The following is a 24745-nucleotide window of genomic DNA, read 5'->3' as shown; positions in this document are numbered from 1 at the left end:
ACTTGAGCAAAGCAGCATGGCATACGGGGACTGTCTCTCATGCCAGGCCTAGCATTAGGCAAAGAATAAGGGCGGGACCAAGTAAGTGTTGGCTCAGTGGTGATGGGGACTGGTTTTGGTAGGACGGATTCGTGTTCGAATCCCCGCAACACCCTTGGGAGAGGAATGAAACCTAACCACCCCGAACTTGGCCTCGATCCGGATGTAGCTCGAAGGGTGAACCGGGTGCAAACACCAAAAAAAAAAAGAATCAGGGAGGGTTGGGTTCGTGTCGAAAAGGTCTACCCACTATATGACATGTGTGTGTTTGCGGGTCTTTTGAAGAAATTGATAGACATTATTGCGCTTAATACAAGCCCACGCCAGAGGAGAGTTAGACCATATATAAAGTTGGCAGGGTTCCATCATAAAACCAATTGGAACCTAATGATAAGGTTCTATCGTAATACAAGTCATTCTCTCTTTAATTTTTTGAGGTGAGACAATTATTTTTTAGTTCACATGTGTAAGTTTAGTTAGTCTTTATTAGCTTATATTTTGGAATTATATTAGGATTTAGGAATATAACTCTTGCACTATGTATATGGTTCTACAGATTAATGAGAAACTAAGTTCATTGATTGTTTTTTAAAAAATTACGATATTATTACATTACAATTTATTTCCGATGCCTCCCAAGGAAAATTCTGAATAGGATCATTTTAGATTGATGGGTTAGTGTGAACTTATCAATGTGGTTGTGCATTGGTAAAAAGAAAAAGTGACGATACACTTCTCGTGCCATGCTAGCTCGACACATGCCCAACTCTAGTCTATGATACGTTATGAAAGATTTTGAGATCGTAAGAGGTGTTTCAAAAGGTACTAAATAACGAAAAAGTTCTCAGAATATTTGTCAGTTAACTTTTCTTCTGTTATTTTTTTTAGGATTTTGGGCAAGTCAAAAGAAAATGAGAAAATATCCATAAGGAGGCATTATACTATGTGAATGACTAGCTAGTATTGATTTAATTGTTAACTGTTAGTTATGTTAAGACTCCATTGTAGAAGTATAACTTTTGAAATGATGTGTCTCAATAAGTATGTTATTTTTCAAACATCATTATGTATTATAGTCTTGAACTCTTGATCATATTTTGAGGTGACATATAAACCTAGCTAGTTCATAAACGTTGATGGATTTGTTCTAATATCGATAATGGTCCAAAAAATAAATAATGACCCGATTTTAAAACCTATACTAAGGTGTTTCTAAACAAGGAACAGTCTACATGGTACTATAAGTTTAGAGTGTTTGCTTCATGTACACCACATACAATTTAAAATTATAAAATATGCATGGTGTAAGATTTGATCTATGACTTCTAGCTTATATACTGAAGTCTTAACCATTAAACCAAGTAATGTTTGATATTATAATTTTGAAGTAAAGTATTAATACATTAATAATACTATAATTACCTGTGACGTAGCTCGGGCCTAATCATCCAGGACTGGTGAGCCCCTCGCATCCATAACTTTTAACATTTCATAGTTGAAGCAACAACTCTCCATCGTGGTATTCTTCTTGCCCTCTAGCCCCAGATTCAACACATCTTCATCGAGGACGACAATTTTATGGTCATCAATGCAATAAAAGGTCTCTCGACGCCCCCCTGACAAATCTCCAATATCATCCAAGACATCCACCACCATCTCCAGCAATTCCAGTCATGGGAAATTCGTCACATGTTCAGAGAAGCAAACAGCGCAACAGATTGGATAGCTAATATTGGTAGTTAAATAGATAATCATTTTTCTATTATTGATTGTACTTCTTCAGCTCTACATCATATCCTTGTAACTGATAAGGTAGGAGCTTTCCTCGTGTTAATGGTCTCCTAACCTTCTTAAAAAAACGTTATACATCATAAGGTGATTGTTACCAGACCAAACCAATGTAGCGTTTGAAGTGGGTGGCTTGGGCGGTCTGGTACGTGGTACTGCCGCAACAAAATAATTTTCGAACATAAAAAAACCCGAACCTAGTTGAACTTGTAGGTAATATGGTACGTTTGGTGAATGATTACTGTGACTATGTCGAGGTTGGTCTAGGCGTGGTGGTTCACATTGCCAGTGGGTGTGGCTGAAGCTATGGCTGCTAGGTACAACGTGGAGTTGGCTCCAAGACTTGGCTTCGTCATATTATTCTTGAAGGAGATGGCCTACTAGAGTAGTGGTGGATGTTATCCGCAACAACAAGCAAGGAAGAATGAAAGATCCCCAATATATCTTATTTTCAGTGATATTATTAGTGTGGCACATTGTGCAATGTTTTAATTCCTTCTCTATTTCTCATGTTAAGAGGGCGGATAATGCAGTTGCTCATTTGGTGTTAGCTAGATGGGAGTGTGATCTAAACACGAAATCCTATGGTTGAACTCTTTCCCCTAAAGTATTTCTACTTTGATGGAACTGGATTTATCTTAATAAAACTCCCGGCTTTTCACCCTAACAAAAAAAATGTGATTGTTACCAATATTTTCGAACGATAGGTTTTAATGAATAATACGTTGACCTCATCAGTTATAATTATATATCCGACACAAACAAACAATTAGACAACATACTTACATACACAATACTTACTAGTGTGATGTACAAATAATACGTTGACCTCATCAGTTATAATTATACATCCGACACAAACAAACAATTAGACAACATACATACACAATACTTACTAGTGTGATGTACAAATGCTTGAAGATGAATATGCAAAGCAATGTTACTAGCACATATTCTCATTACAAACAAAGTAAAAATGCAAATACATATATATATAACAGCAAATAATCTGGTTTTTATAGTTCTTAATAGCTCTTACACACAGAATGACTAATCATATAGTATATATATGGAGGGATAGGATACATTTGGTGGTGTGGATTAAAGCTAGAAATTCACAACCATTTTTTATGAGGCCTTTCAAGAGGCAAAGGCATAGGTTATATTCATATTGTTATTGGTCATGGTAGCCAATTTGGCATGAAATTATTGACACTGCCTCCCGCTGCTGCATTTACTGCATCATTCTGGTAGCTGCAATTCCACAAAATATTAGCTAATTAAACTAGACATATCATTAAGTTGATATATAGGCTCTGCTCTGTTCTGTTCAACTTATTTAAGATTCGATAAGATAAGATAAGATAAGATCAGTTTAGAAAACACAAAATAAGTTTGAATCAAACGGACCTTAGTAGTAAAGTATTTTGTTTATTAATACTTTTAATATCCGCTTTGAAAATAATAAATACATCCTAGTGTGAAGGAGTACTATTATTTCATGTTCAAACAAAGAAGTCATATGCTTTCTTGACGAGAAAAATAATAACATCTATACAAATATATTAAAAGACTTGCGAAAACAAGAAACTGTGCCACGTGGCGCTCTCCCTAGGAAGTTTAATTCAAGTACAATAAAAAAATTAAGAAATTGCATAGTATAAAGTTTGATCTTGAGACCTCAAGTACATATATTAAAGTTCTAACCACTAGGCTAAGTTGTATTTAATATTATTATCATAAAGTATTATATTAATAAATGAATTTTTTTCTTACCCGGGACATAACACGGGCCTAATAACTAGTTAGAGTATGTAAAGGAGTATTATCATTTCATGTTCAAAGATAGAAGTTATAAGCTTTCTTGTCGAATTTAATGGCTTATGATTGAATTCTTCCTAAAAAAAAGCTTGGGAAATTAGATAGGTGAGAGTAAGGATCTCTTATCTAACTAAATTAAATTTTTATGAGCGTATATCAACTTATTGCAACTTATTAACACTTATTTTAACATAGTGCAACTTAACTATGGTTGTGTATTGGAATTATAATTTTATTTTAAAAGATAAGTTTGAATAATTTTAATAATAGAACACTACCTTAATCCACTTATATTTCACTTTTTCCTATGTGTGTTAGAGAGTGACAAGTGTGGTGATGTAGATAGGATTGATAACCAAGTCTTGAGTACCACCCCTATAAACCTTTACGACCCCTATTAGAGGTGGTTTTTGGCCCATACAATCACGGCGACGGAATAGGACTCCAAAATATAAGGGCCCCAAAATATATTTATTTTTATTTGTTTGAAGATTAGACAAAAGAAAATATCTGGATTAGTGCAAGGGAAGGAATAATGAGAACATGAAATTCATCAAAGTTTTATTGTTTAAACTTTTGAAGATATACACCACTAGAAGTTGTAATTTGTAAATATGAATCTTATATTTCTATGTTTTTTGAACTACAAATGAAGGGCCCAATTAAAAATAGTGTACCGGGTCCTCATTATTTTTGTTCATATTTGCCCCCCAACCTCTATAAACCTTTACCAACTAAGTTAGATGACATGCACTTAGATTTCACAATTATACGTGAATATGCACACTATATGATTTACAATGCCTTACTCTTAGATATATGTTGATAAGAAGCAAAATATAAAATTGTTTTTCTCAGTTAGTATCTCAAAATGCTTAAAATTTTCATTTTGGAGAAGACATGGTTAAAGTTGGACTGAAAGATTAAATATCATACTGAGTATTAAAAAAGGGAGCATCAAATTTACTGAAATATAGGTGGATTACAATTGTTTGTTTTTTAAAGTAGCAAGAAGATGAAAGAATACAATTATTGTATAGAGTATTTTAAGAAACACTATGTATATGTTTTATTGAAATATGATGATAATTTCTTTTAGGGAGTGAGTCTTTTTGAAATAACATAGATATAAGTGGTAAAAAGTGACATACGTACCCCATTTGCAGTGTGGGTTCACAATCTAAAGGGTGAAAGAAGCTATCATCATGAGGTTGAGCAGGTTGTCTATCATAACCAATATCATGCACATTCCATTGCAGAGAACTTGCTTGATTTGCTTCAATCAACTGCATTAATAATTCAATGCAAAATAACCACATATTTAGTGACTCAACATTGCACATAAACAAATGAACCAACTCACCAAGGATTGAATATGCATCCCTAATCTTCTCATAACTTTCTTATCGAGACAAATCAAATAAAGTCCCACATGACTATATTTTCCTTACATAAAAAGCACAAAATATAGTCAAATGAGAGCGTGTGAATAGTACAAAAGTCAAACCATGTTATCTGTTTTGAAACGGAAGAAGTATGTCATATATGCAGATATTATGCTTGCTTCATACCAAATTACCAATTTATATAATTAGCTTTTTGCAGCAATACACCTGCTTATTGAGATAGCAACTCTCTAGCTGTTAGCTAATAATTAATAGTAAAAAATATCTGAAACGTAAATATATGATGAATAAGACTATAAGAGTACATTGCCACCATTTAAGTATTTTAAGTAAGCCACAACCTAGGTACTCAAAAAGAGAAATCCAAATCTTCTAATTAATCCAAACAAACCAAAAAAAGTACAACCCATTGCATTTTTTTCATTTTAATTTGTTATTATAAGGTCTACTTAGTATTTAACTAAATCTTTCTAATTAAGAAAATTGACATAATAGGACATTTATAAACATTACATATCCGTTTATTACGCAAAATTTATTTCAAAACCGTGTCAGTTCTCATCTTGTGGGTCCATTTATTAACATCGGCATATAAAATTTTTGAGCCGAAGTTATGGAACTCCGTGCACATATATTTGCCATAATATTTGTTTAAGAAAGAAAGATAATGTACCCTTTGTTTAAGGGTCCTGTTTGCTTCATTAAGCATATGTTCCTGCAGCAGCCATTAACATTTAATTATGTGAAGCACCAGAAGAAATGGATTATTCAAAAACTAGCAGCTACTTTACCTTCCTTTGAAGATCAGTAAGTTGATCAACCATGTACTGGGTCTGCAAGGAAAGAATCTAGCATGAAAAGATGTTTCAAAATAGTAGTAAGGTAAAAGCCTTAAACTAAATAATTAGTTAGTCAAGTAAATTTCCAACCTAATTTGGGTTTTGAGTCAAGGTCCTTTAGTCTTTTTTAAGCAAAAATAGCATCTTAGAATTATGATAATGTAGTTTTTTATTTGGTTAGAAAGTAATTCATACTTGTTCTTGAAGTAAATTATGCTCCAAACATTTAGGAAACTTGGAAAAATATTTCTAACTACTGTCTAAGTTTAAGGTATATCTTGATAAAAAAAAATCTTACTTTTTTTTTTTGGAAGGATCTTGCTTTATTACCTTGTATACAACCCTATGTTTTCTGCATAATTTTGGGTCAAATTTCTAGAGGGGCTAACATATTTAAAGATTAATAGAAGGAAAAGCACCCTAGTCGATCTGATCTGCTTCAATGACATATCAAGCTGCCTCTCAAGAGATTCAAGCTCCTTGCTGCTTAAAGGACCAAGATCCTCTCCCATAAGATTCCTAATAGACATACGAAACAATTAAAACATCGCATCTTAAGTTCATAAACAGTCATAACTCACAACACAAGTTCTTGTATCAAACGGTCTGACATAATAGACATAAACAAAAAAAGTTGTAATAATACATAAAAAATTATTTATGAAGAAGTTTTACAAGAAAAGCCTTAGGATATCAAAAGTTATACAACAATACTTAAAAATTAAGAAAAATACCTAGTAAAAATAAATGATCATCTGATAGGGGATAATTATGAAGAAATATTTGCACAATTACATGTAAGTCGTAACTCATATCTTTACCTATGTGTTCGCTGAAGGGCCTCATGGCGCGCTTTAAGCTTTAGATACTCCTGCTGACTACTTAGTTCCTTCTTTCATGACAACAACATCCATAAGGACATATTAGAATGCATGTACAAATTTATTCATACCACAACTAAAAGATCCAACAAGTCAATGTAGTCTAATTCATTGTACTACTCCCGCTTTTTTTTTTAATTGCTACATTTTCCTTAGATGATTGTTTTTTTTTACTTGCCACGTTGTTTCAACTTTCCTTATTAGGAGACTTGACCTACCAAAAAGTAATATTATTATATTTATTTCCCTCTTTCTCCACCAAAAAGTACTATTTTTTTTCCATTTTCTCACCTTATTTAATGAGAAAGGAGTCAAAAAGTATACCAAAAAAGAATGAAAGGAACATCTCTAAAAACTAGTGAAAACAACGATGAAACAAATAAAAAAGCAGAGGGAGTAATCCAAAGGGCAAAATGAATCCTCCACTCCAAAAAACAAACAACCAAAAAGCAATACAAGACTTTAAGTTTAAGCTAATTGAAGGCATGTGTCACAGAGAGCAAAGCTTCCAAATTATAGAAGTATAAAATTACAAGGATTTTCAACTTTTCATGCACATATTAGTTGGCTACAAGCAAAATATTCACCTTGCAATATTTCAGCATTTAAGGATTATGGAACGCTCATATTTCATTATTAAGTGTATTATATACATGCCAATACACCTTCCAAAATACACATATATAGATCCTAACTTAGTCAAGATGTACTCGATGTTATTTGTCAAAATTACTCTAAGGTCTATGTGCTACAAAAAGCATTCAACACTCATGGACTCATGGTGTTACGTTGGACATACATGAGAAATCATGAAGTTGATTTAACACCAAGCATAAGAGAAAGAAATTAAATTTACACAACAAAAGTTGTTTAGAGTAGATTCTACCATGAATTAATGATCAAATAGAAGTCCACGGTTACTTGGAAATCATAGCCGGCACTTACACTTTGTTCGGATAGCAATTCTAAAGAGAAGGAAAAGAAAGGAAGAGAAGAGAAATGTTGCGTTTTTTTCCAAATCATTCCAACATTGGAAGAAGAATGGATCCTTCAAATTCACTATGATTCCCTTCTCCCATGTTATTTACAATCAAGGAACATGAATTCCTCCAATTCTCTTCTTTTCCTTTCCCTTCCAATTCACTTATCCACATTCCACAATCGCTATTAACCTTGAAATACGCCACTTTTTGACATAATAAACCACAAGTAAAATGAGAGAGAACATGGATTAGAGAAGCTTTTAGAATGCAATCAACCAATGTAGAATGGATCTATTGGATTTTTGGCTCCTAGTTAATTCCTAGAATAATTACTTTCATGAAATGTTCCAAAATTCTTGATTAATACGATATTCAATATATTAGAACGTTGTGAAGATGCCCTTGTCCAATTTAAGACAATGTACTTGTTTCCCAAATATTGATCCTTGACAAGTTGGACACTTGGATACATATATGTGTTGACATTCATAGCCCAGTCGCTTAAGGAATTATGGCTATAATAATTAAGAAATTTCTAATTAAGTGCACTTCCAAGCTAGTAGAGCACTATGCAAGCATGCACACAACAGTTGATGAATTACTATATAAGAAAAATTACACTTCCATATTTTCACAATAAACTATCCATAACATTCATACCAGGGCCTCTCTTGTAGATACAGTGTTGTCCGGTGCTCCATAGTTGCTCTTTTGATACCTCTCTAGAGTCTTGAGCATGCTGAAAACAAAGAATGAACAAAACGAAAAAGCTTCAATTGAGAAGAAAAAAAAGCATATACGAAAAAATCAATCTTTACCTAACTATAAGACCTTTTATGGACATTCAATAGTACTAGAATACTACATGTAATCATATGGAGAAGATTAATCGCAGAAAATGTTAAGGTTAATTGATATGATGAACAATGTATAAGGAAGAATTCCAGCAAGATCTTTTTACCATCAAGTAGCAATTTATACTTGCAATGGAGATTGTTGTGGTAAGATTAACCTATATATGGAACTCATACTTAAATAGTCATGATGGATGCGGAGTACGTGTCCAAGTGTCCCCATCCGGCTAGTTTATGAAAAAAATTAAATAATTTGGCCCATAATAATCAAAGTGACAAGGTTCCAACATATGTACTGGCGAACATATAGATATAACTAACTCGTGCAATATTTACATGCAATTTTATGGAGATAACAATCACAACTATTACTCGTGTAGTCGTTATGGACATTAAAATACAGGTCCAAAAGTCTTATTGGTTATTTTATCAGAAGAATTTCATAACTGTGACACAAAGTGACAAGGTTACAACAATAATAATGAAGATTCCCATTACATAGATATACAACTTGGGAATCAAATGCAAGATTTCTGATACAGTTCAATGCAGCAAAAGTTCAACCTATAGAGTATAGTATAGCCTGTTAGTATTCATAAGGAAGAGAATGTGGACAACAAATTAATTCTTTTCTTTCAGTTGTTCATAACTTTATTCACAATGGCATGTAAATCAAACTATCTAACAGTTTGCCATCAATACAAATCCTCTGAATTTTCTACAAGTACTTTCATCAGCTCACATTTCTTATTTTATCCCCCCATTCTAAAACATGATAGAAGTAAAACAAAACTTTCTTGAGCCTTTTTCTTAACAGTAAGGGACTTGATACAATGTCCTAGTAAGGATACAAAATCCGATTCGAAACTATTAGAGTTATGGTAGGTATATTATATTAGAGTCCTAGACTAATAAGGAAACTATACTCGTTTCCTTATTAGTATAGGACTCTAACATAATATACTTACCATAACTCTAATAGAAACGTTCTTTGAATTCACTTGAATCAGAAAAAAGACATGAAAAAAAGGTTAAAGATATAGAAACAAATATCAATGAATTCAACATACATAAACTTGTAGATTAGAGCAAAAAGCGAAATTTAAGACATGTTTAGTGAAAACTTTCAAGAAACAAAAAGATAAACTCATGTATCAGATTAACTACCATTTACCTTTAATCCTAGGTAAGGAGCAAAATTTATTATGAGATCACATATATGGACATTATCACAAATAAGAATATATACTAAATTAAAGACTTATTATTTCATACACTCAAATCACATGAAACTTGAAAATCATGATGCTGATATTTCTGAGAGAAAAAAAAGAGGTATAATTTCTGATACATCACAATACCCAATAAAAATAAATATAGATGGGAAATTATAGAAACTGAAGATAGTCGAAGCCTTTAGACCAAGAAATAAAGCATCTGAGTTGGGTTACATAAAAAATCCACTGGTTTTTCAGTGAAATTATGACCCAGAAAATGTAAATCAGCTCAAAATATTTCAGATCTAAGAAGATCAGAAAATTGGAATATGTCAGAAAATAAAGAGTTATAACAGAACCCTAAGGATATAAAACCATTAAAAGAATCTGTAAATTCTTTTGAAAAAAAAAGAACAAGAAGAAGAAGAGCCCCACATCTAGATTTCTAGATGTAAAGCCCTTAATAATTATTTTTTAAAAGAAAAGAAACAAGAAAAAAGAATAAAAAAGAAGATGGTCCAAATCCCTAATTCATGATCAAATTTTTAATAAAGATCACACAAAACCTAGGAAGAATCATAAAGAAACCCTAAATGAGCAAAGTCAATTATTTAAGTAGGTTACTCAATATTTGCATTTCCCATAAAAAAAATATTAATTTCTGAAAAAATATAAGTTGGAAAGTAAGTTTATTGCTGAAATTTAAGCTCCATGATTTCTTCAAGTTAGATAAAAGATGCTAACTTGAAAATTGAGCTCCAAAACCTTGTTTTAAAAGCTTATATGAATGACATGAAATCTGCAAAATTCATTATAAAAAAAGGGGGAAATTTTGATATCTAGAAAATACAAAAAATCATGAATGTGGTATAGAAGTAAAGGAAGAAGCTCAGTTAAGCTAAGAGAGAAAAAGGCATAAGAAGCTCCATAAAGCTAATACCCAGTTTGGTTTATACAGAAAAATGGAACAAAAAAACTGAAAAAGAAGTTTGGGAAGTTGAAGCTATTGTTAGTAAAACCAAACAGAGTACAAGAATTACATGAGAGCAGATCTAATGCTAAACTAAACTAAACACACACACAAAAATTAAAAAGGAAAAAAAACATTAAAAAAAACCAAACTTCCAAAAAATATATACAAATATGAGCAAAACACAAAAAACTGCTAAAAACGCTGAGACATTCACCAAAATGGAAACCTATACACATCTTTGATCTTTCTCAAGATCTTTAAACACCAAACAAATTTAGAGAAAAAACCCATAAATTTAAAATAAAAAAAGATGCAAACTTTATTTAATTTTATATTTTTAGTGAATTTAGAAAGATTAAATATAATAAATTATTTTGTCTATTATTTATTTTTTGAATGAATTATGTATGTATGTATGTATGTATGTATGTACCTAGGGCTACTGCAAAACTCAAAGAGTTTTCCTCTATTGGAGAAGATGATGAGAGCAACTTCAGCATCACAAAGTACAGAAAGTTCATAAGCTTTCTTCAAAAGCCCATTTCTTCTCTTTGCGAAGGTAACTTGTCTGTTGATCTTGTTTTCTATCCTCTTCAACTCTACTCTTCCTCTCCCCATTTTCTTCTTTCTTTCTAAAGTTTTTCTCTTTCTCTCTCCTACTTCTTCTTCTTCTCTCTTGTTGTCTTAATAAGAAAGTTTATTTCTTTATTCTCAAATTTTTATTTTATTTTATTTTATTTGGGTTTTTAGACTTTTGATTTTTGTATCATATTCCCTTCAAAAAAGAAAAAAGGAATTTATGGGAGAGCTTTATTAGATGTAGTTATTTTTGATCTCTAATAAAAACTTTTGTTTGCATAATTATGTTCTTAGGTGTTTCCGGAGGCAGATAGAACTATGTACTCGTAAATTTTTGTACATGTGCAAGAATGTGATGTGGGTATTTTCTTTTCTTTTTTTCCTGTTTCTCCTCGGGTAGGTTTTGAAAAATGACATGTCCTTGTAAAAGATTTTTTTAATGGAAATTATCGTGGTTGAAAATTTGAGATATTAGATTTAGAAATGACAATGAATTTGAATTAAGTTCGTATTTGACTTGATATGAAGAAAATAATTCTTTTTTAATGTAAATAGATGAAAATTCTATCTAAAATCGATTAGAGGTGGAATATTTGAAAGGTTGGGTATAAATTCTATTGAGTTTGTCATCTCATCAACTAACAACAAAAGTTACATAATAGGATAATTGAGTTTGCACTATTATAAAAAATTATGCATGCTTGGAAAAAGTAACTAATTTGGTAGTTAATAGTTGTCTTATCAGTTGTTAGCAGGCTAAATAGCGTTTACAACAAGTAGTTCTTATATTTGTTCTTTTACTAATTCAACGACTAGTTTTACATAATGCACAAAAGCTACTATTTTTAGGTTTTTCAAGACAGTAAATGAAGTGTTAAAACTACTATGCCTTAAAATGTTATTTTTTTCTAAATATTACTTTTCATCTCTTGTAGAGTTCTCACTAGCTTGATGATGCGAAAACATGCAAATAATTAATATAATTTCGTAATCATAGATAATAAACTATAATAAGATCGCTTTAAGTTTGATCCAAGCACGAAGAAAAGAATCCAATCAAGGTCCTATTAATGAAATTCGAGTGGCGGTTACCTTTATAATATTATTTACGAACACTAGCTATATGTCTACTTTAATAGAATTTTGGCTTGATCATACATTCTAATCAACTTAAAAAAGTTATTTAATTTGCAAATACGCCATATGAATGAAAAGGAACCCTTTATCATCATATTTAAATGACCTAGTTAAAATATTATATGGCCGTCTTACATCGAGGTTCTCAATCTAGATTTACATCTTCTAATTGTATGTATTTACACTTATTGCCTTACGAAGCATAAAGATGCATAATACTTTTATGAGAACGTATTGTGTCGGACTCGTCCGACGCAATATTCGCGTCGGACGACTTCAGTTAGAAGCACTTGTGGTTCAGTTAGACTTACTTGGGTTTCAGTTGGTCTTTATTTTTTTTCAGGTAGTCTTCATTTTGTTTCAGGTAGTCTTCATTTTGTTTTCAGTTAGTCTTCTTTTTTTTTCAGTTGGTTTTTGTACTTCAGTTAGACTTACTTTGTGTTTTAGTTGGTCTTTATTCTTTTTCAGGTAGTCTTCATTTTTTTTTCAGGTAGTCTTCATTCTTTTTCAGGTAGTCTTCATTTTTTTCAGGTAGTCCGGCCAACTGAAAAAAAACAAAGTCCAACTGAAAGAAAACAAAGTCCAACTGAAAGAAAACAAAGTCCAACTGAAAGAAAACAAAGTCCAACTGAAAGAAAGCAAAGTCCAACTGAAAGAAAACAAAGTACAACTGAAAAGAAAACAAAACACTAACCTCTGCTTTCTCTCACTTTCTCCTTCTTCTTCATTATTAAACAACACAATGAGGCCTGTACCAATTCTTTGTAGATAAGTGATGCCCATTTCAGTGTTTGTCAATTTTCTTGAGAGTGGGAGTATGATGTGGTTGTATAATGGTGCGAGTACCATGATGAAAATGACCGGGAACACTGGAAGTGATGCTGGTGGGACTGTTAAGGAACCGAGTTTTGTGTTCATTGTTGCGGCTTGTTGGACTGAGAAGGTGGAGAGTTGAGCAAGACAGCAGTTCAGCATTATGGTGAAGATAGCGGGCAACCACAGCAGCAAGTGCACCAAACACAAGAATGTAGAAAACCTCCATTGTTGTTTTCTGACAGTAAGTATTGGTCAGACGGTCTGACCCAATACTTTCACTACTTTTATAACATAAAATTCTTTCTCTTTAATCTTTCACGATCTCAATGCATGTATCATAAATAATCTTACATACGTATTAGAAAACATTACTAAATCAAAATGAATATATTACGATTCCATATGATAAATATACTTATATATTGAAGATTATAGTCAAAACATTCATTATTTGATCAAGTAAATCGTGAACATGTAGAGTTTCACAAATGAATATATTACGATTCCATATGATAAATACCTATATTTGATGTAGGAATTGCAAATTATGATTTTTACTTGACATTAATTTAACTTATATATCTACTTGATAATTTTAAATTTATGTTAAATATGCTACAAGGCATTTCCATTGTGAATAAATGGAAAAACAAATTAAGTTGAGGTCGTTAGCATTTCAAGTCGACTTTGAGTTAAGTTGAGCTCACTCGAGTCTGATTTTGACCAAGTTTTGTTCGAACCTTGACTGAGTAGATTTCGAGTAACTTGTAAGTGTCTCATGTTAAAATCAACAATAAGGTAGAAAAATATTGAATTTAGGTATTTTGCTTTGATAATTGGGTATTTGAGTTTTCACGAGTTTTCAAGTCGAGTATCGATGTGCTCATCAAGTCAATTCACCAACATCTCGAATCAAGTTCGTATTCAATGGGAGCTCACTCGAGTTGAACTTTGACCAAGTCAATTTCGAATAGTTCCCAAGTTGTATCATCTCATTGCCACTCCTATTTACAACAATAGATCTTATATCCAGACATCTTAATGCTATTCGTTATTGGCTGTAATTCTACTTATTAAAATTAATATGGCAGTTAATCTTTGGTCATTGGACTGTGGGTCTGTTGATTGATTGGAGGCTGGTTGTTGAAGTTGGGAGGAGAGAGAAAAAAGAGGAAAAAAACCTTAAAATAACCGAAGGTTTTTGGACACGTGTCGAGTTTTAAAAGGTGAAAGTCACTGGAAAACCCACTGCTTCTCCATCAAATTTTGCGGGTTTGGGCAATCATGTGACCGAACCTTAAAGAACATCATAAACAATTTTATGCCTCTTTGTTTTAGCTACGTTTTGACGGATATACCCCTACATATAGAGATAGATACTTTAATTATGTAGGTTTCATGATGTCATAAAGCATTATTATAAGGTTTCTGTAAATTGTAATGGGAATTAGCTTATTATTACAATAAGTATTACTTTTTTTTTTTCAGAACTTGGGGTAAGAAGAATTTCTTCTGAATTATCTTTGTTAAAAGTCAATTTACTATTTTTTTAACTTTGATTTTATACCATGTATCATAATCTATGCATATGGGAAAGTGAGAACTCACTTAAGAGGCTGAATATGAAAGTCTCTCCATAATTATGTTAGTAGCTTAGTAGGAGTGGGTAACTACTAACTATAGAGTTTAAGTAACCACTAACCACAATATGATTTGATTGAGGAAATTAAAATACAACATTTTTACCTCATGGTTGTAAAGAAATGTCTATTCTCAATTGGTAACCACAGTGAAGGATATATATTAATGTCATTTTATCCTAGTTATTTAACAAATTGTGTAAATGTTTACGAGTTTTTCTTCAAATGATACTAGTATAATATCATTGATTTTTTAAAAGATAATGAAAAATCAGGGTGTATTAGGCACGCCGTCTTAATTCAATGCTGAAGATGCAAGGTTTAGACATGCTTGTTAGATCATGTTCTTTTGGATCACGAGAATTGAACTTAACTATGAGACATTAAAATGAAGTGAGCTGATTGGGAGAAAACTGAACATATGGGTGGGCATAGCTCGAGACGACACGGGTTGGGCCCGGTCCGAGCCCAAGTATGTCTGAGGCCCGGCACGATCCCATGAGTCGCATCCCGTTGTCTGTTACGTGGGTCATGGGATTGTCATAATCAATAAATTTTATTTTATGCTCGACCCAGCACGATCCCGCCTATATATCCATGGGCCAAACAGTACCCCTTCTCTTAATAATTTAGTCTAAAATTGCTCAAAAAAAATTAAAAAAAAAAACACAGGCCAGGCCCGTAGGAGGCACGAGCCCAACCCAGACTGTGGACAAAATATGAAAATTTCAGCCCAACACGAGACGATGCGCCACTCACGAGCTTGGGCCCGACCCATCATCTCCCCAAGCCCGTGAATAGGCCCGACATATCCCCGGGTCTAGTTGAATATGAAAGAGCGTATGAAGAGAATATGAATTGAACTGAACTAAAAATAAGTCCAAAAGAATAGGACATTAATGCATTTTTGTCATCAATTAGAAGGTATTGACTAATTGACTTCGATATAAATGTATCTCTAGTGGTTCATTTTTAATAATTCTAACTATATTATTGCCTTGGTACTTTCAAATGCTACTTTTCATTTAGAGTTGAAATTAATTGATGGACAATCTACTCTCTTTTATGTGATTTGAAAGAAGAGATTTACCTGAAATAACATATGGGATTCAATGGTTCTTAGCAAGGAACACTTGTATTTTTGGTATGAGGAAATTTTTCATATGGTCTTATATGTTTCCTTGATATGCAATGGTTTTTTTTTTTTTGAGGGGAAACAGTAACCAAATATATTAATTAACATCCAGCTCCGCCAAGGCTAAGACACCTTGCGGGAAATCGTTTACAAAAACATGTTGCACCCCATCAGCAGGGTAGAGTCTCGCAACAAAGTGAGCTACTGTGTTCCCTCCTCGCTTAACATGTGAAATAGAAAAAATAGGAAAACTATCCCCAAGCATACTAACGTCTTCCAGTACCAAATCAGTAGGAGATCTCCCAAAGGCTTTCCTGCAGAGAGCTTTGGTAATATTGCTAGCATCACATTCCAACTCAAGCGCCTCGTAGCCAAATTGTTTCGCCATCTCCACACCAAAACGTGCTCCCATGGCCTCCGCAAGTGTAACAGTCCAGCGCACCCTATACCTTCGAACAGCCACCAACAATACCGAACCCCTCGAGTCCCGCACCACAGCACCCACACCCACCAATCCCTCTGCCAGCATTGCTGCATCTGTATTGAGCCGAAACCGCCCCTCATCAGGCGCCACCCAACTCGACCGCGACGGAAACCCCGTGGTAACAGGGCCTGCTCGAAAAACCAAGGCTGCATAGCTCTTATAGTCACTGACAAGCTTCATAAAACCAACGACACTCACCGTCACATTCGACCAAGGCTCCTCAAAAGTCACCGAATTTCGGTAAGACCATGCTGCCCACGCCATAGCCATAAAAGATAGCAGGTCGGTTCTCTCCATCCTTGAAATAAGCCATACAAAAAAATCCATAAAAGAAGAAGTAGGACCATCTCTCACATAATAAGTAAAGGGAGAGTTTTCCCATATAGGAGAAACAAGAGAGCAACGAAAGATGGCATGAACAATGGACTCGTCCTCCCGATTACAGTGGGTACAACATCCATCCTCCACAATGTGACGCTCCTTCAATCTCCCTCTAGTTGCTAAAGCCCCCATACACGCCCTCCATAAAAAATGTTTGAGCTTCGGAGGACCCTCCAAACCCCAAATTACTTTCCAAACCTCCCCATTAGCACCCCCGAAATGACCCAACCAGCCACGCAAATGGCCTAGGCGCCCCAGCCAGTAGGCGGACTTTGTGGTAAAAAACCCGTCCGTTGATGGCCACCAGTACTGTAGGTCAGGAGGCTTGCGAGAGCTAAGAGGAATTTCTCGAATCAGCAAAATGTCCTCCTCCGTAAAATGGTTGCGCAATACTAACTCATCCCACCTACCGCTCGCATCAAGTAAATCCGACACCCTAAGATCAGCAGGGCTCTCCATATTTGGCGTTGGAACCACCGCAGCAGACTCCCCCGGAAGCCAGGACTCCTCCCAAACGCCAATACTACTTCCATCGCCGACTCTCCATTTTAGCCCTTCTAGCAAAAGAGACTTTGCGCCCCATATACTCCGCCATACATAGCTTGGGTCAAAGCCTCTCCTGGCATTGAGGAAGTTCGAACGGGGGTAATACCTTGCGTTAAACACAGCGTGAGCCATCGATCCATTGTGGCATAACAAACGCCACCCTTGCTTAGCTAACAAAGCCTGGTTAAACACCTTAAGATCCCGGAAACCCATACCACCATATGCCTTTGGCAAACACATCTTCTCCCAGCTTAACCAATGCATTCTTCGTTCAGTGCCCCTAGAGCCCCACCAAAATCTAGCACACATAGCATTAATTTCTGACAAAATACAATCAGGGATAGCAAATAAACTCATCATATATGTAGGTATTGATTGTATGACCGCTTTCAGTAAAACTTCTTTTCCGGCTCGAGATAGCAACTTTTCTTTCCATCCTTGCAGCTTCTTCCACACCCTTTCTTTCAATACCGTAAACACCATCTTTTTTGACCTACCAATCACAGTGGGGAGCCCCAAATATTTTTCATGTCTCTCTACCTCCCTAACCCCAAAAAGTGAGCGAATATCATTTTTTCGACTATCATCCACATTTTTACTAAAAGACACTTCAGATTTATCAAAATTAATTTTCTGTCCAGATGCTCTTTCATACGTACTGAGAATATCAGCCACTACAGAACATTCCTGAAGCGCCGCTCTAGTAAACAAGATACTATCGTCTGCAAAAAATAAATGCGAAATACGAGGCGCAGAACGACAAACCCGTGCTCCATGAATTAATCCATCTCCTGCTGCCTTCGATAAAAGTGCCGAGAAAGCTTCCGCACAAAGGAGAAATAAGTAAGGGGACAACGGATCTCCTTGCCGCAGCCCCCTCGATGGTATAATGTTGCCCTCCACACTGCCATTAAGCTTAAATGAATATGAAACACTCGACAGACACTCCATGATCCTTCGCACCCATCCTTCGCAGAAACCCAATCTCCCCATTACTCTCTCCAAAAACGACCATTCCACACGATCGTATGCCTTACTCATGTCCAGTTTAAAAGCCATGACCCCCTTTTTTCCATCACCCCCACGCTTCATACTATGAAAAATCTCAAACGCCGTCATCGCATTATCAGTAATGAGCCTTCCGGGAACAAAAGCACTCTGGTGCAGAGAAATAAGATCAGAGAGAAAAACTTTGAGTCTATTTGCCATCATTTTCGATAAAATCTTATACAGGACCGTACAAAGGCTTATAGGCCTGAAATCTCCCATCTGCTGAGGATTCGAGCATTTGGGAATTAGCACAATACACGTCCTATTCAGTGACCCAATTTGCACCCTACCATTCCACCAATCCCTGATAAACAACACAATGTCATCACCCACAATATGCCAGAATTTTTGATAGAACAAGGCATGCATACCATCCACCCCCGGAGCTTTATTAGGATGCATCTGGAAAAGAGCATCGCGAACCTCATCCACCGTAGGCTCGGCCATCAGTACTTCATTAGCCGTGTGTGGGACTTTGGGCGAAAGGCCCGCCAGTGCATCATCAAAATTCGCCGGACTCGAAGATGCAAAAATATTAGTAAAATAATCTGAAATAATAGCACTTACATCTTTTTCATCAGTTTTCCACACACCCGCACTATCCCGAAGCTTATGAATGGCGTTACGTTTTTTCCTCTGACTTGCCTTGTGATGGAAATAAGAAGTATTTTTGTCCCCGTCTTTCATCTCATTTGCTCGAGCTCGAGCATGCCAGTAAGACTCATGTAATCTATTCAACTCATCCAATTCCCGCACAAGCTCTTTACATTTTCCTAGCATTCGGCCATCAGGAGCCTTATTCTGCCAAACTTGAAGTTCCTCCTCCTTTTTTTTTATCCTCTTCTTCACATCACCAAAGGTGACCGCAGCCCATCTCTGTAACTCCGAAGCACACCCAGCAATCCTTTCATCAATTTGCGACCCCCCACTAGTAGCCCACGCCTGCTTCACCACCGTCTGACAATCAGAGTTCGATAACCACAACGCCTCAAAATGAAAACGCTTCCCCTTCCTACGCTCCTGCTGACCCGAGTCCGTACTAAGCAATATGGGCGCATGATCGGACTTATAAATGGGGAAATTTTTGACCCATGCATGCGGAAATAAAGTGCCCCACCTATCACAAGCCAAAAATCGATCGAGTCGTTCACGAATTATCGTACGTTCCTCAAGACCCCGCTGCCACGTGAAAGCACCTCCACTATAGCCCAAATCACCAAGTTCACATAACTCCACAGTCTCCCTAAATTCATCAATATGTCGTTCACCCCGAACCGCACCCCCTTCCTTCTCAGAAGCATGCAAAATCTCATTGAAATCTCCGAAGAAAACGATGGGAAGTGAAAGCACCCCTCGAATCTCCTTCATTAATGCCCAAGTTAAATGTTTATTAGAAGCCTCCGGCCACCCATAAATACCCACAGCTGCCCACAATGGAACATCATCATCATCCCTCACCTCCACCGCAACATGATGTGTGGAGTAAGAAATCAAAGTAATATTTAAATCGTTCCACCAAAACCCAATTCCACCAGACAATCCTACACTACTCAAACATAATCCCTCAGAAAAACCACACTTCTCTTTCACAGACTGTAACCTTTTTGCATCAATCATAGTTTCCATCAGGAAAACTATGTTAGGCCTATCTCTCCAACACCAGGATTGGAGTGTTTTAACTGTCCTAGGGTTGCCCAAGCCCTGACAGTTCCAGCTGTATATTTTCATTGTCCTTCGCGGGGTTGGTAATCACCAACCTCCGCTACTGTCAAGGGTGTAAGAGCCCCATCCATGATATCAGTCACTTTCAGTTTCTTTCCATTAACATCCATCTCCTCCATAGCCACATCGTCTCCATCCATACCTGAATTGGCATCCATAAAAATTTTCCGCTTTCCCCCCACAACATCCCCCACCCCTGTCTTCGCCATCCCCTCAGTTTGTTTCACCTGTGTATGCAATTTAGGGACTTTTTTAAGACTTTTTCTACCTTTTTTACCAGCTGCCACATAAGATCCAATAGAAAAGGACAAAATTTCAGATTGAACCTGTTCACTGGTCCCCTCCGTACAACTCCCAACTATCCCCCCATTTAGCTCTCCAGTAATTTCCCCACTATAGCTTACATCATGTATCACTTTTGTCCCCCCTATGTCCCCTTGAAGTCCAGCATTGGTCCCCACCACTATTACATTAGCATTAGCACTAGGAACATTAAATAAATGGGACATACCTTCAGCAGGTGGGTCATTAAATGATGGTGCAATCATTGAAGGGGTTTTAGGGACACTCGTTTCCTTTAACAAGGCAGCATTCTCAACTTCAGAAAATTCCCCAGCTTTCTCACTCCTCACTTCATCACTTCGTTTCGCCTCACCCGCAGTAGCCTCCATGCACCTCCCCCTACCAGCTGTACCATCCAAACAAAGCTTCCTTGCACAGGACAAAAAAAGACGAGCCTCCTAACGAATCTTTAATGACCGCACAAGGTTACTCATTAAATGATATGCAATGGTTTAAAAGGCTTGACATTGTTTAATGACCGCACAAGGTTACTCATGAAGTGAGCAAGGATTGCATATATTTTTGAGCAATTTTGCGATAACGAATCTTTTGTTTATTTCCTATATACTTCATCTGTTGCATCATTTTATGTTTCCACGTTTGCCAATGCATTATTTCAAACATTAATATATCTAATAATCAATAAGTAAAAATTATAAAAACTTGATATTAAAATAATATTCATTGAGACAAATCTAACAAGATCTCACATGACTATATGTTTACCCTAAAATATAAATCATCAAAGACAATCAAAGTGCAAGATATAAATAGTAAATATACAAATGGTGCAACTATTTCTAAACGTAAGAAGTATTATATGTTGACGATATGCCTATTATCTTTGAGTTCTTAGTCCATTAGGTCCAATTTAGCAATGATCTGGACATGACGTACCTACAAAGACAGACACAAACATTCAAGCTAAGAAACTATTTCTTTCTCGAAAACAAGTAACTTAAATAGATGTTTAACATGTTCAATTGCAAACTTGATGGTCTTTAAAAGTTACTCATTTATGATTTATCTAGATAGTTAGATTAAGACAATATTGGTATTTCGTAGAGGTGATCAAAGGACGGGTCGGGCCGCGGGTAAAATAATTGTCCATTGACCGGGCCGGGCCGGGCCTAAATTTGGGCCGATTTTTTGTGTCCAAAGCCCGCTATTTCGGGCCTAAATTAACGGGCTTTTGCGGGCCAAAACGAGCCGGGCCAAAAAATAGACTAAAAAGTTGTTTTTGGCTTGCCCAAAGCCCGCCCAAAATAAAAAAAATACGACCGGGCCCGGCCCGACCCACGGGCCGAAAAATTATGCCCAAAACCCGGCCCAAAAACGGGCCGGGCTGGGCCAAAATGATCACCTCTAGTATTTAGTGAAAGAGAGTAAAATTTATCAAGTGCATAATATATGATGGATTTGTTCATATGTTATATGAAATCGATGACATATCAATAAATCATTAGTCCTTGCATAATTTATCAATAAGAAGTGACAAATCCGGAGGAAGCAAGCTAAAAGTTTACGAGAAAGTGATAGGGCGACAATGATTGACAAGTCCAATAACTCATTTGTCTTCTCTCTAGATCTACTCATCCCATTGATAATGACAAATTAAACAATGAAGTTTACTAATTTATACTATTACAATTTACAAAGTTTCATGGCATCCTGCTAACAAATACTTAGGCTATGTTCAGTTCACCTTATTTTTGCTTATTTCAGATCTAATCAGATCAGATCAGATCAGATCAGAAAAAATAAGTTCAGATCAGATCAGTTCAGATCATGCTTATATTTAAAAATCAATATATCTTTCATTACATATTAGTAAAAATTATAATAATTGAATATTAATAAAGTACTCATTGAGACGAATCAAACAAGCCCCCACCTGATTATATTTTTTCTTATATATTGAGAAAAATCTAAAAGATAAGATCTTGTAATCAGATCAGGTCAGATCAGATCAGATCTAATCAGAAACTAAGTTCAAATCAGATCAGATCAGATAAGTTCAGATCAGAAAATTTCAGGTGAACTAAACATAGCCTAAGGCTATGTTTAGTTCACCTGAAATTTTCTGATCTGAACTTATCTGATCTGATCTGAACTTATTTTTTCTGATCTGATCTGATCTGAACTTATTTTTTCTAATTACAAGATCTTATCTTTCATATTTTTCTCAATATATAAGAAAAAATATAGTCATGTGAGGTCTTGTTTGATTCGTCTCAATGAGTACTTTATTAATATTCAATTATTAAAATTTTTACTAATATGTAATGAAAGATATTTAATAGTAATAATGATTTCTAAATATAAGCATGATCTGAACTAATTTTTTCTAATCTGATCTGATCTGATCTCATCTGATTAGATCTGAAATAAGCAAAAATAAGGTGAACTGAACATAGCCTTAGGCTATGTTTAGTTCACCTAGATTTTTTTTGATTTGAACTTATCTGAGCTGGTCTGAACTTATTTTTTATGATATGATCTGATCTGATCTGAACTGATCTGATCTGATTACAAGATCTTATCTTTTAGGTTTTTCTCAATATATAAGAAAAAATATAGTCATGTGGGGTCTTGTTTGATTCGTCTCAATAAGTACTTTATTAATATTCAATTATTGTAATTTTTACTAATATGTAATGAAAGATATTTAATAGTATAATGATTTTTAAATATAAGCATGATCTGATCTGAACTTATTTTTTCCGATCTGATCTGATATGATCTGATTAGATCTGAAATAAGCAAAAATAAGGTGAACTGAACGTAGCCTTATTCCATCTTTTTAATGCTACATAGAGAAAGTGGAGAGTTTTTAAGAAAGACAGAGAGAAAAAGTAGGGGATCACTACTTTCTGAATAAAAATATATTTGTTAATCAAGAAAAACATATGGATATTTTAAAAGAGAAAGTAGGAGAGCACTAACTTTTTAATAGTATTTTAACAATTTTATGGTGAAAAGAGATCTGTTTGTGGTATGTAGCAATGTAACATCTATAAAAAAAAAAAAAAAAAAAAAAAAAGGAGAAAGTAAGTCTCAATTAAACTTGGATGAAAATATTAACAAAACTTATAAGTCAAATTAAATGTCCACCCTATAAATGTTTTATATTCATTTGCTATTATATTGATTACTCCCATTTATTTGAGAGAAACCAAAGTTTAGCTCATTTACTTACGTGGAGGAATAGAGAGCATAGAATATAAACTATATGAGTCATATACCTGAGGAAACCAAAGTTAAGCTCTTAACATATCATCCTAGTAGAAACTAGTTCAATCCGTCCGATTAACTCTTAGCAATTTCACTTAGGCTCCGTTTGGTAGGGCGTAAAATATTTTCAGTGTAAAATGATTTTCATGGAAAACAATTTACAATGGAAAACACAATTCCAGATTTAGTTTTCCGTTGTTTGGTTCGATGTAAAAAAAATGATAAAATGAAAGGAAAATGAAAGGGAAAGTAAGGAGGTAGTGAGAGGAGTGTACAAGAGAAAGAAGGAAAATAGTTTTCCCTTCATTTTGAAAGGAAAATGGTTTTCCATCCTTGGGAGAGTAATTTTACCCCAAGGGAAAATGGTTTTACACTCTTTTGCCAACCAAACAATGTAAAACTGAAAATAGAGGAAAACAGTTTTCCGGGAAAACGTTTTACGCCCTACCAAACGGAGCCTTAGTTAAGAAACTAGTTATCCGAGGAAACCAAAGTTTCATGGCATAACGCTTATGCATCTTTGCACCTGGTGGGCGGGTCTTCGACTCGGGTGGACAACTCATATTTGTCGAGATTTTTTTACGAGTTTGAGCTTTAATCTCGACCCTTGGATTATTTTTCCCCCCTTAGAGTATATAAAGCCTCCTTTCGTGTTTTTTAACATTATTCACACAAAGTGAGATCTTTCTAAGGTTTAGTGAAAGAGGGGAGAGAGGATAGCATTAAACTCATCCACTAATGCTTGTAATCTTCAACCATTGTTACCATTAATCAAAAGTGTTTGCTTGGTGAGTTTTTTCTCCCAATGCTTGGATTTTCCCATGTTATTAGGTGTATTTTCATATCTTTTCTTATTATGCTTAATTTCATCACTTTTC

General features: G+C 34.9%; 2 protein-coding genes across 2 annotated transcripts; both read right to left on the bottom strand.

Moving 5' to 3' along the window:
* Positions 1-2798: 2798 nt before the first annotated feature.
* LOC104897538 (agamous-like MADS-box protein MADS4) lies at positions 2799-11825 on the bottom strand. Its single transcript, XM_057395969.1, has 9 exons — positions 11235-11825; positions 8418-8496; positions 6715-6782; positions 6313-6412; positions 5846-5887; positions 5728-5769; positions 4800-4934; positions 4448-4452; positions 2799-3081 (listed from the first exon to the last, which is right to left on the bottom strand). The coding sequence occupies exons 1-9, from the start codon at positions 11417-11419 to the stop codon at positions 3009-3011; spliced, it is 729 nt and encodes a 242-aa protein (XP_057251952.1). The 5' UTR covers positions 11420-11825; the 3' UTR covers positions 2799-3008.
* Positions 11826-16205: 4380 nt separating this feature from the next.
* LOC104897695 (uncharacterized) lies at positions 16206-20186 on the bottom strand. The gene has a single exon (XM_010684631.1). It carries the CDS (start codon positions 20184-20186, stop codon positions 16206-16208), a length of 3981 nt encoding a protein of 1326 aa, XP_010682933.1.
* Between the last annotated feature and the right edge of the window lie 4559 nt (positions 20187-24745).

Source organism: Beta vulgaris, chromosome 6 (genome assembly GCF_026745355.1).
Source record: "Beta vulgaris subsp. vulgaris cultivar EL10 chromosome 6, EL10.2, whole genome shotgun sequence".
Taxonomy (NCBI): Eukaryota; Viridiplantae; Streptophyta; class Magnoliopsida; order Caryophyllales; family Amaranthaceae; genus Beta; species Beta vulgaris.
Note: the sequence above shows the minus strand (reverse complement) of the source record. Positions and strands in the feature narration are given on the sequence as shown.

What these genes read in the sequence shown, in the direction of transcription:
- LOC104897538 (XM_057395969.1), bottom strand. Translation starts at nt 11,419, where the DNA reads ATGGGGAGAGGAAGAGTAGAGTTGAAGAGGATAGAAAACAAGATCAAC. An exon ending in TTACTGATCTTCAAAGGAAG is followed by an intron (nt 5,770 to 5,845) that starts GTAAAGTAGCTG and finishes TGGCTGCTGCAG; the next exon opens with GAACATATGCTTAATGAAGC. An exon ending in ACAGGACCCTTAAACAAAGG is followed by an intron (nt 4,935 to 5,727) that starts GTACATTATCTT and finishes TTATTAATGCAG; the next exon opens with TTGATTGAAGCAAATCAAGC.
- LOC104897695 (XM_010684631.1), bottom strand. Translation starts at nt 20,186, where the DNA reads ATGATTGATGCAAAAAGGTTACAGTCTGTGAAAGAGAAGTGTGGTTTT.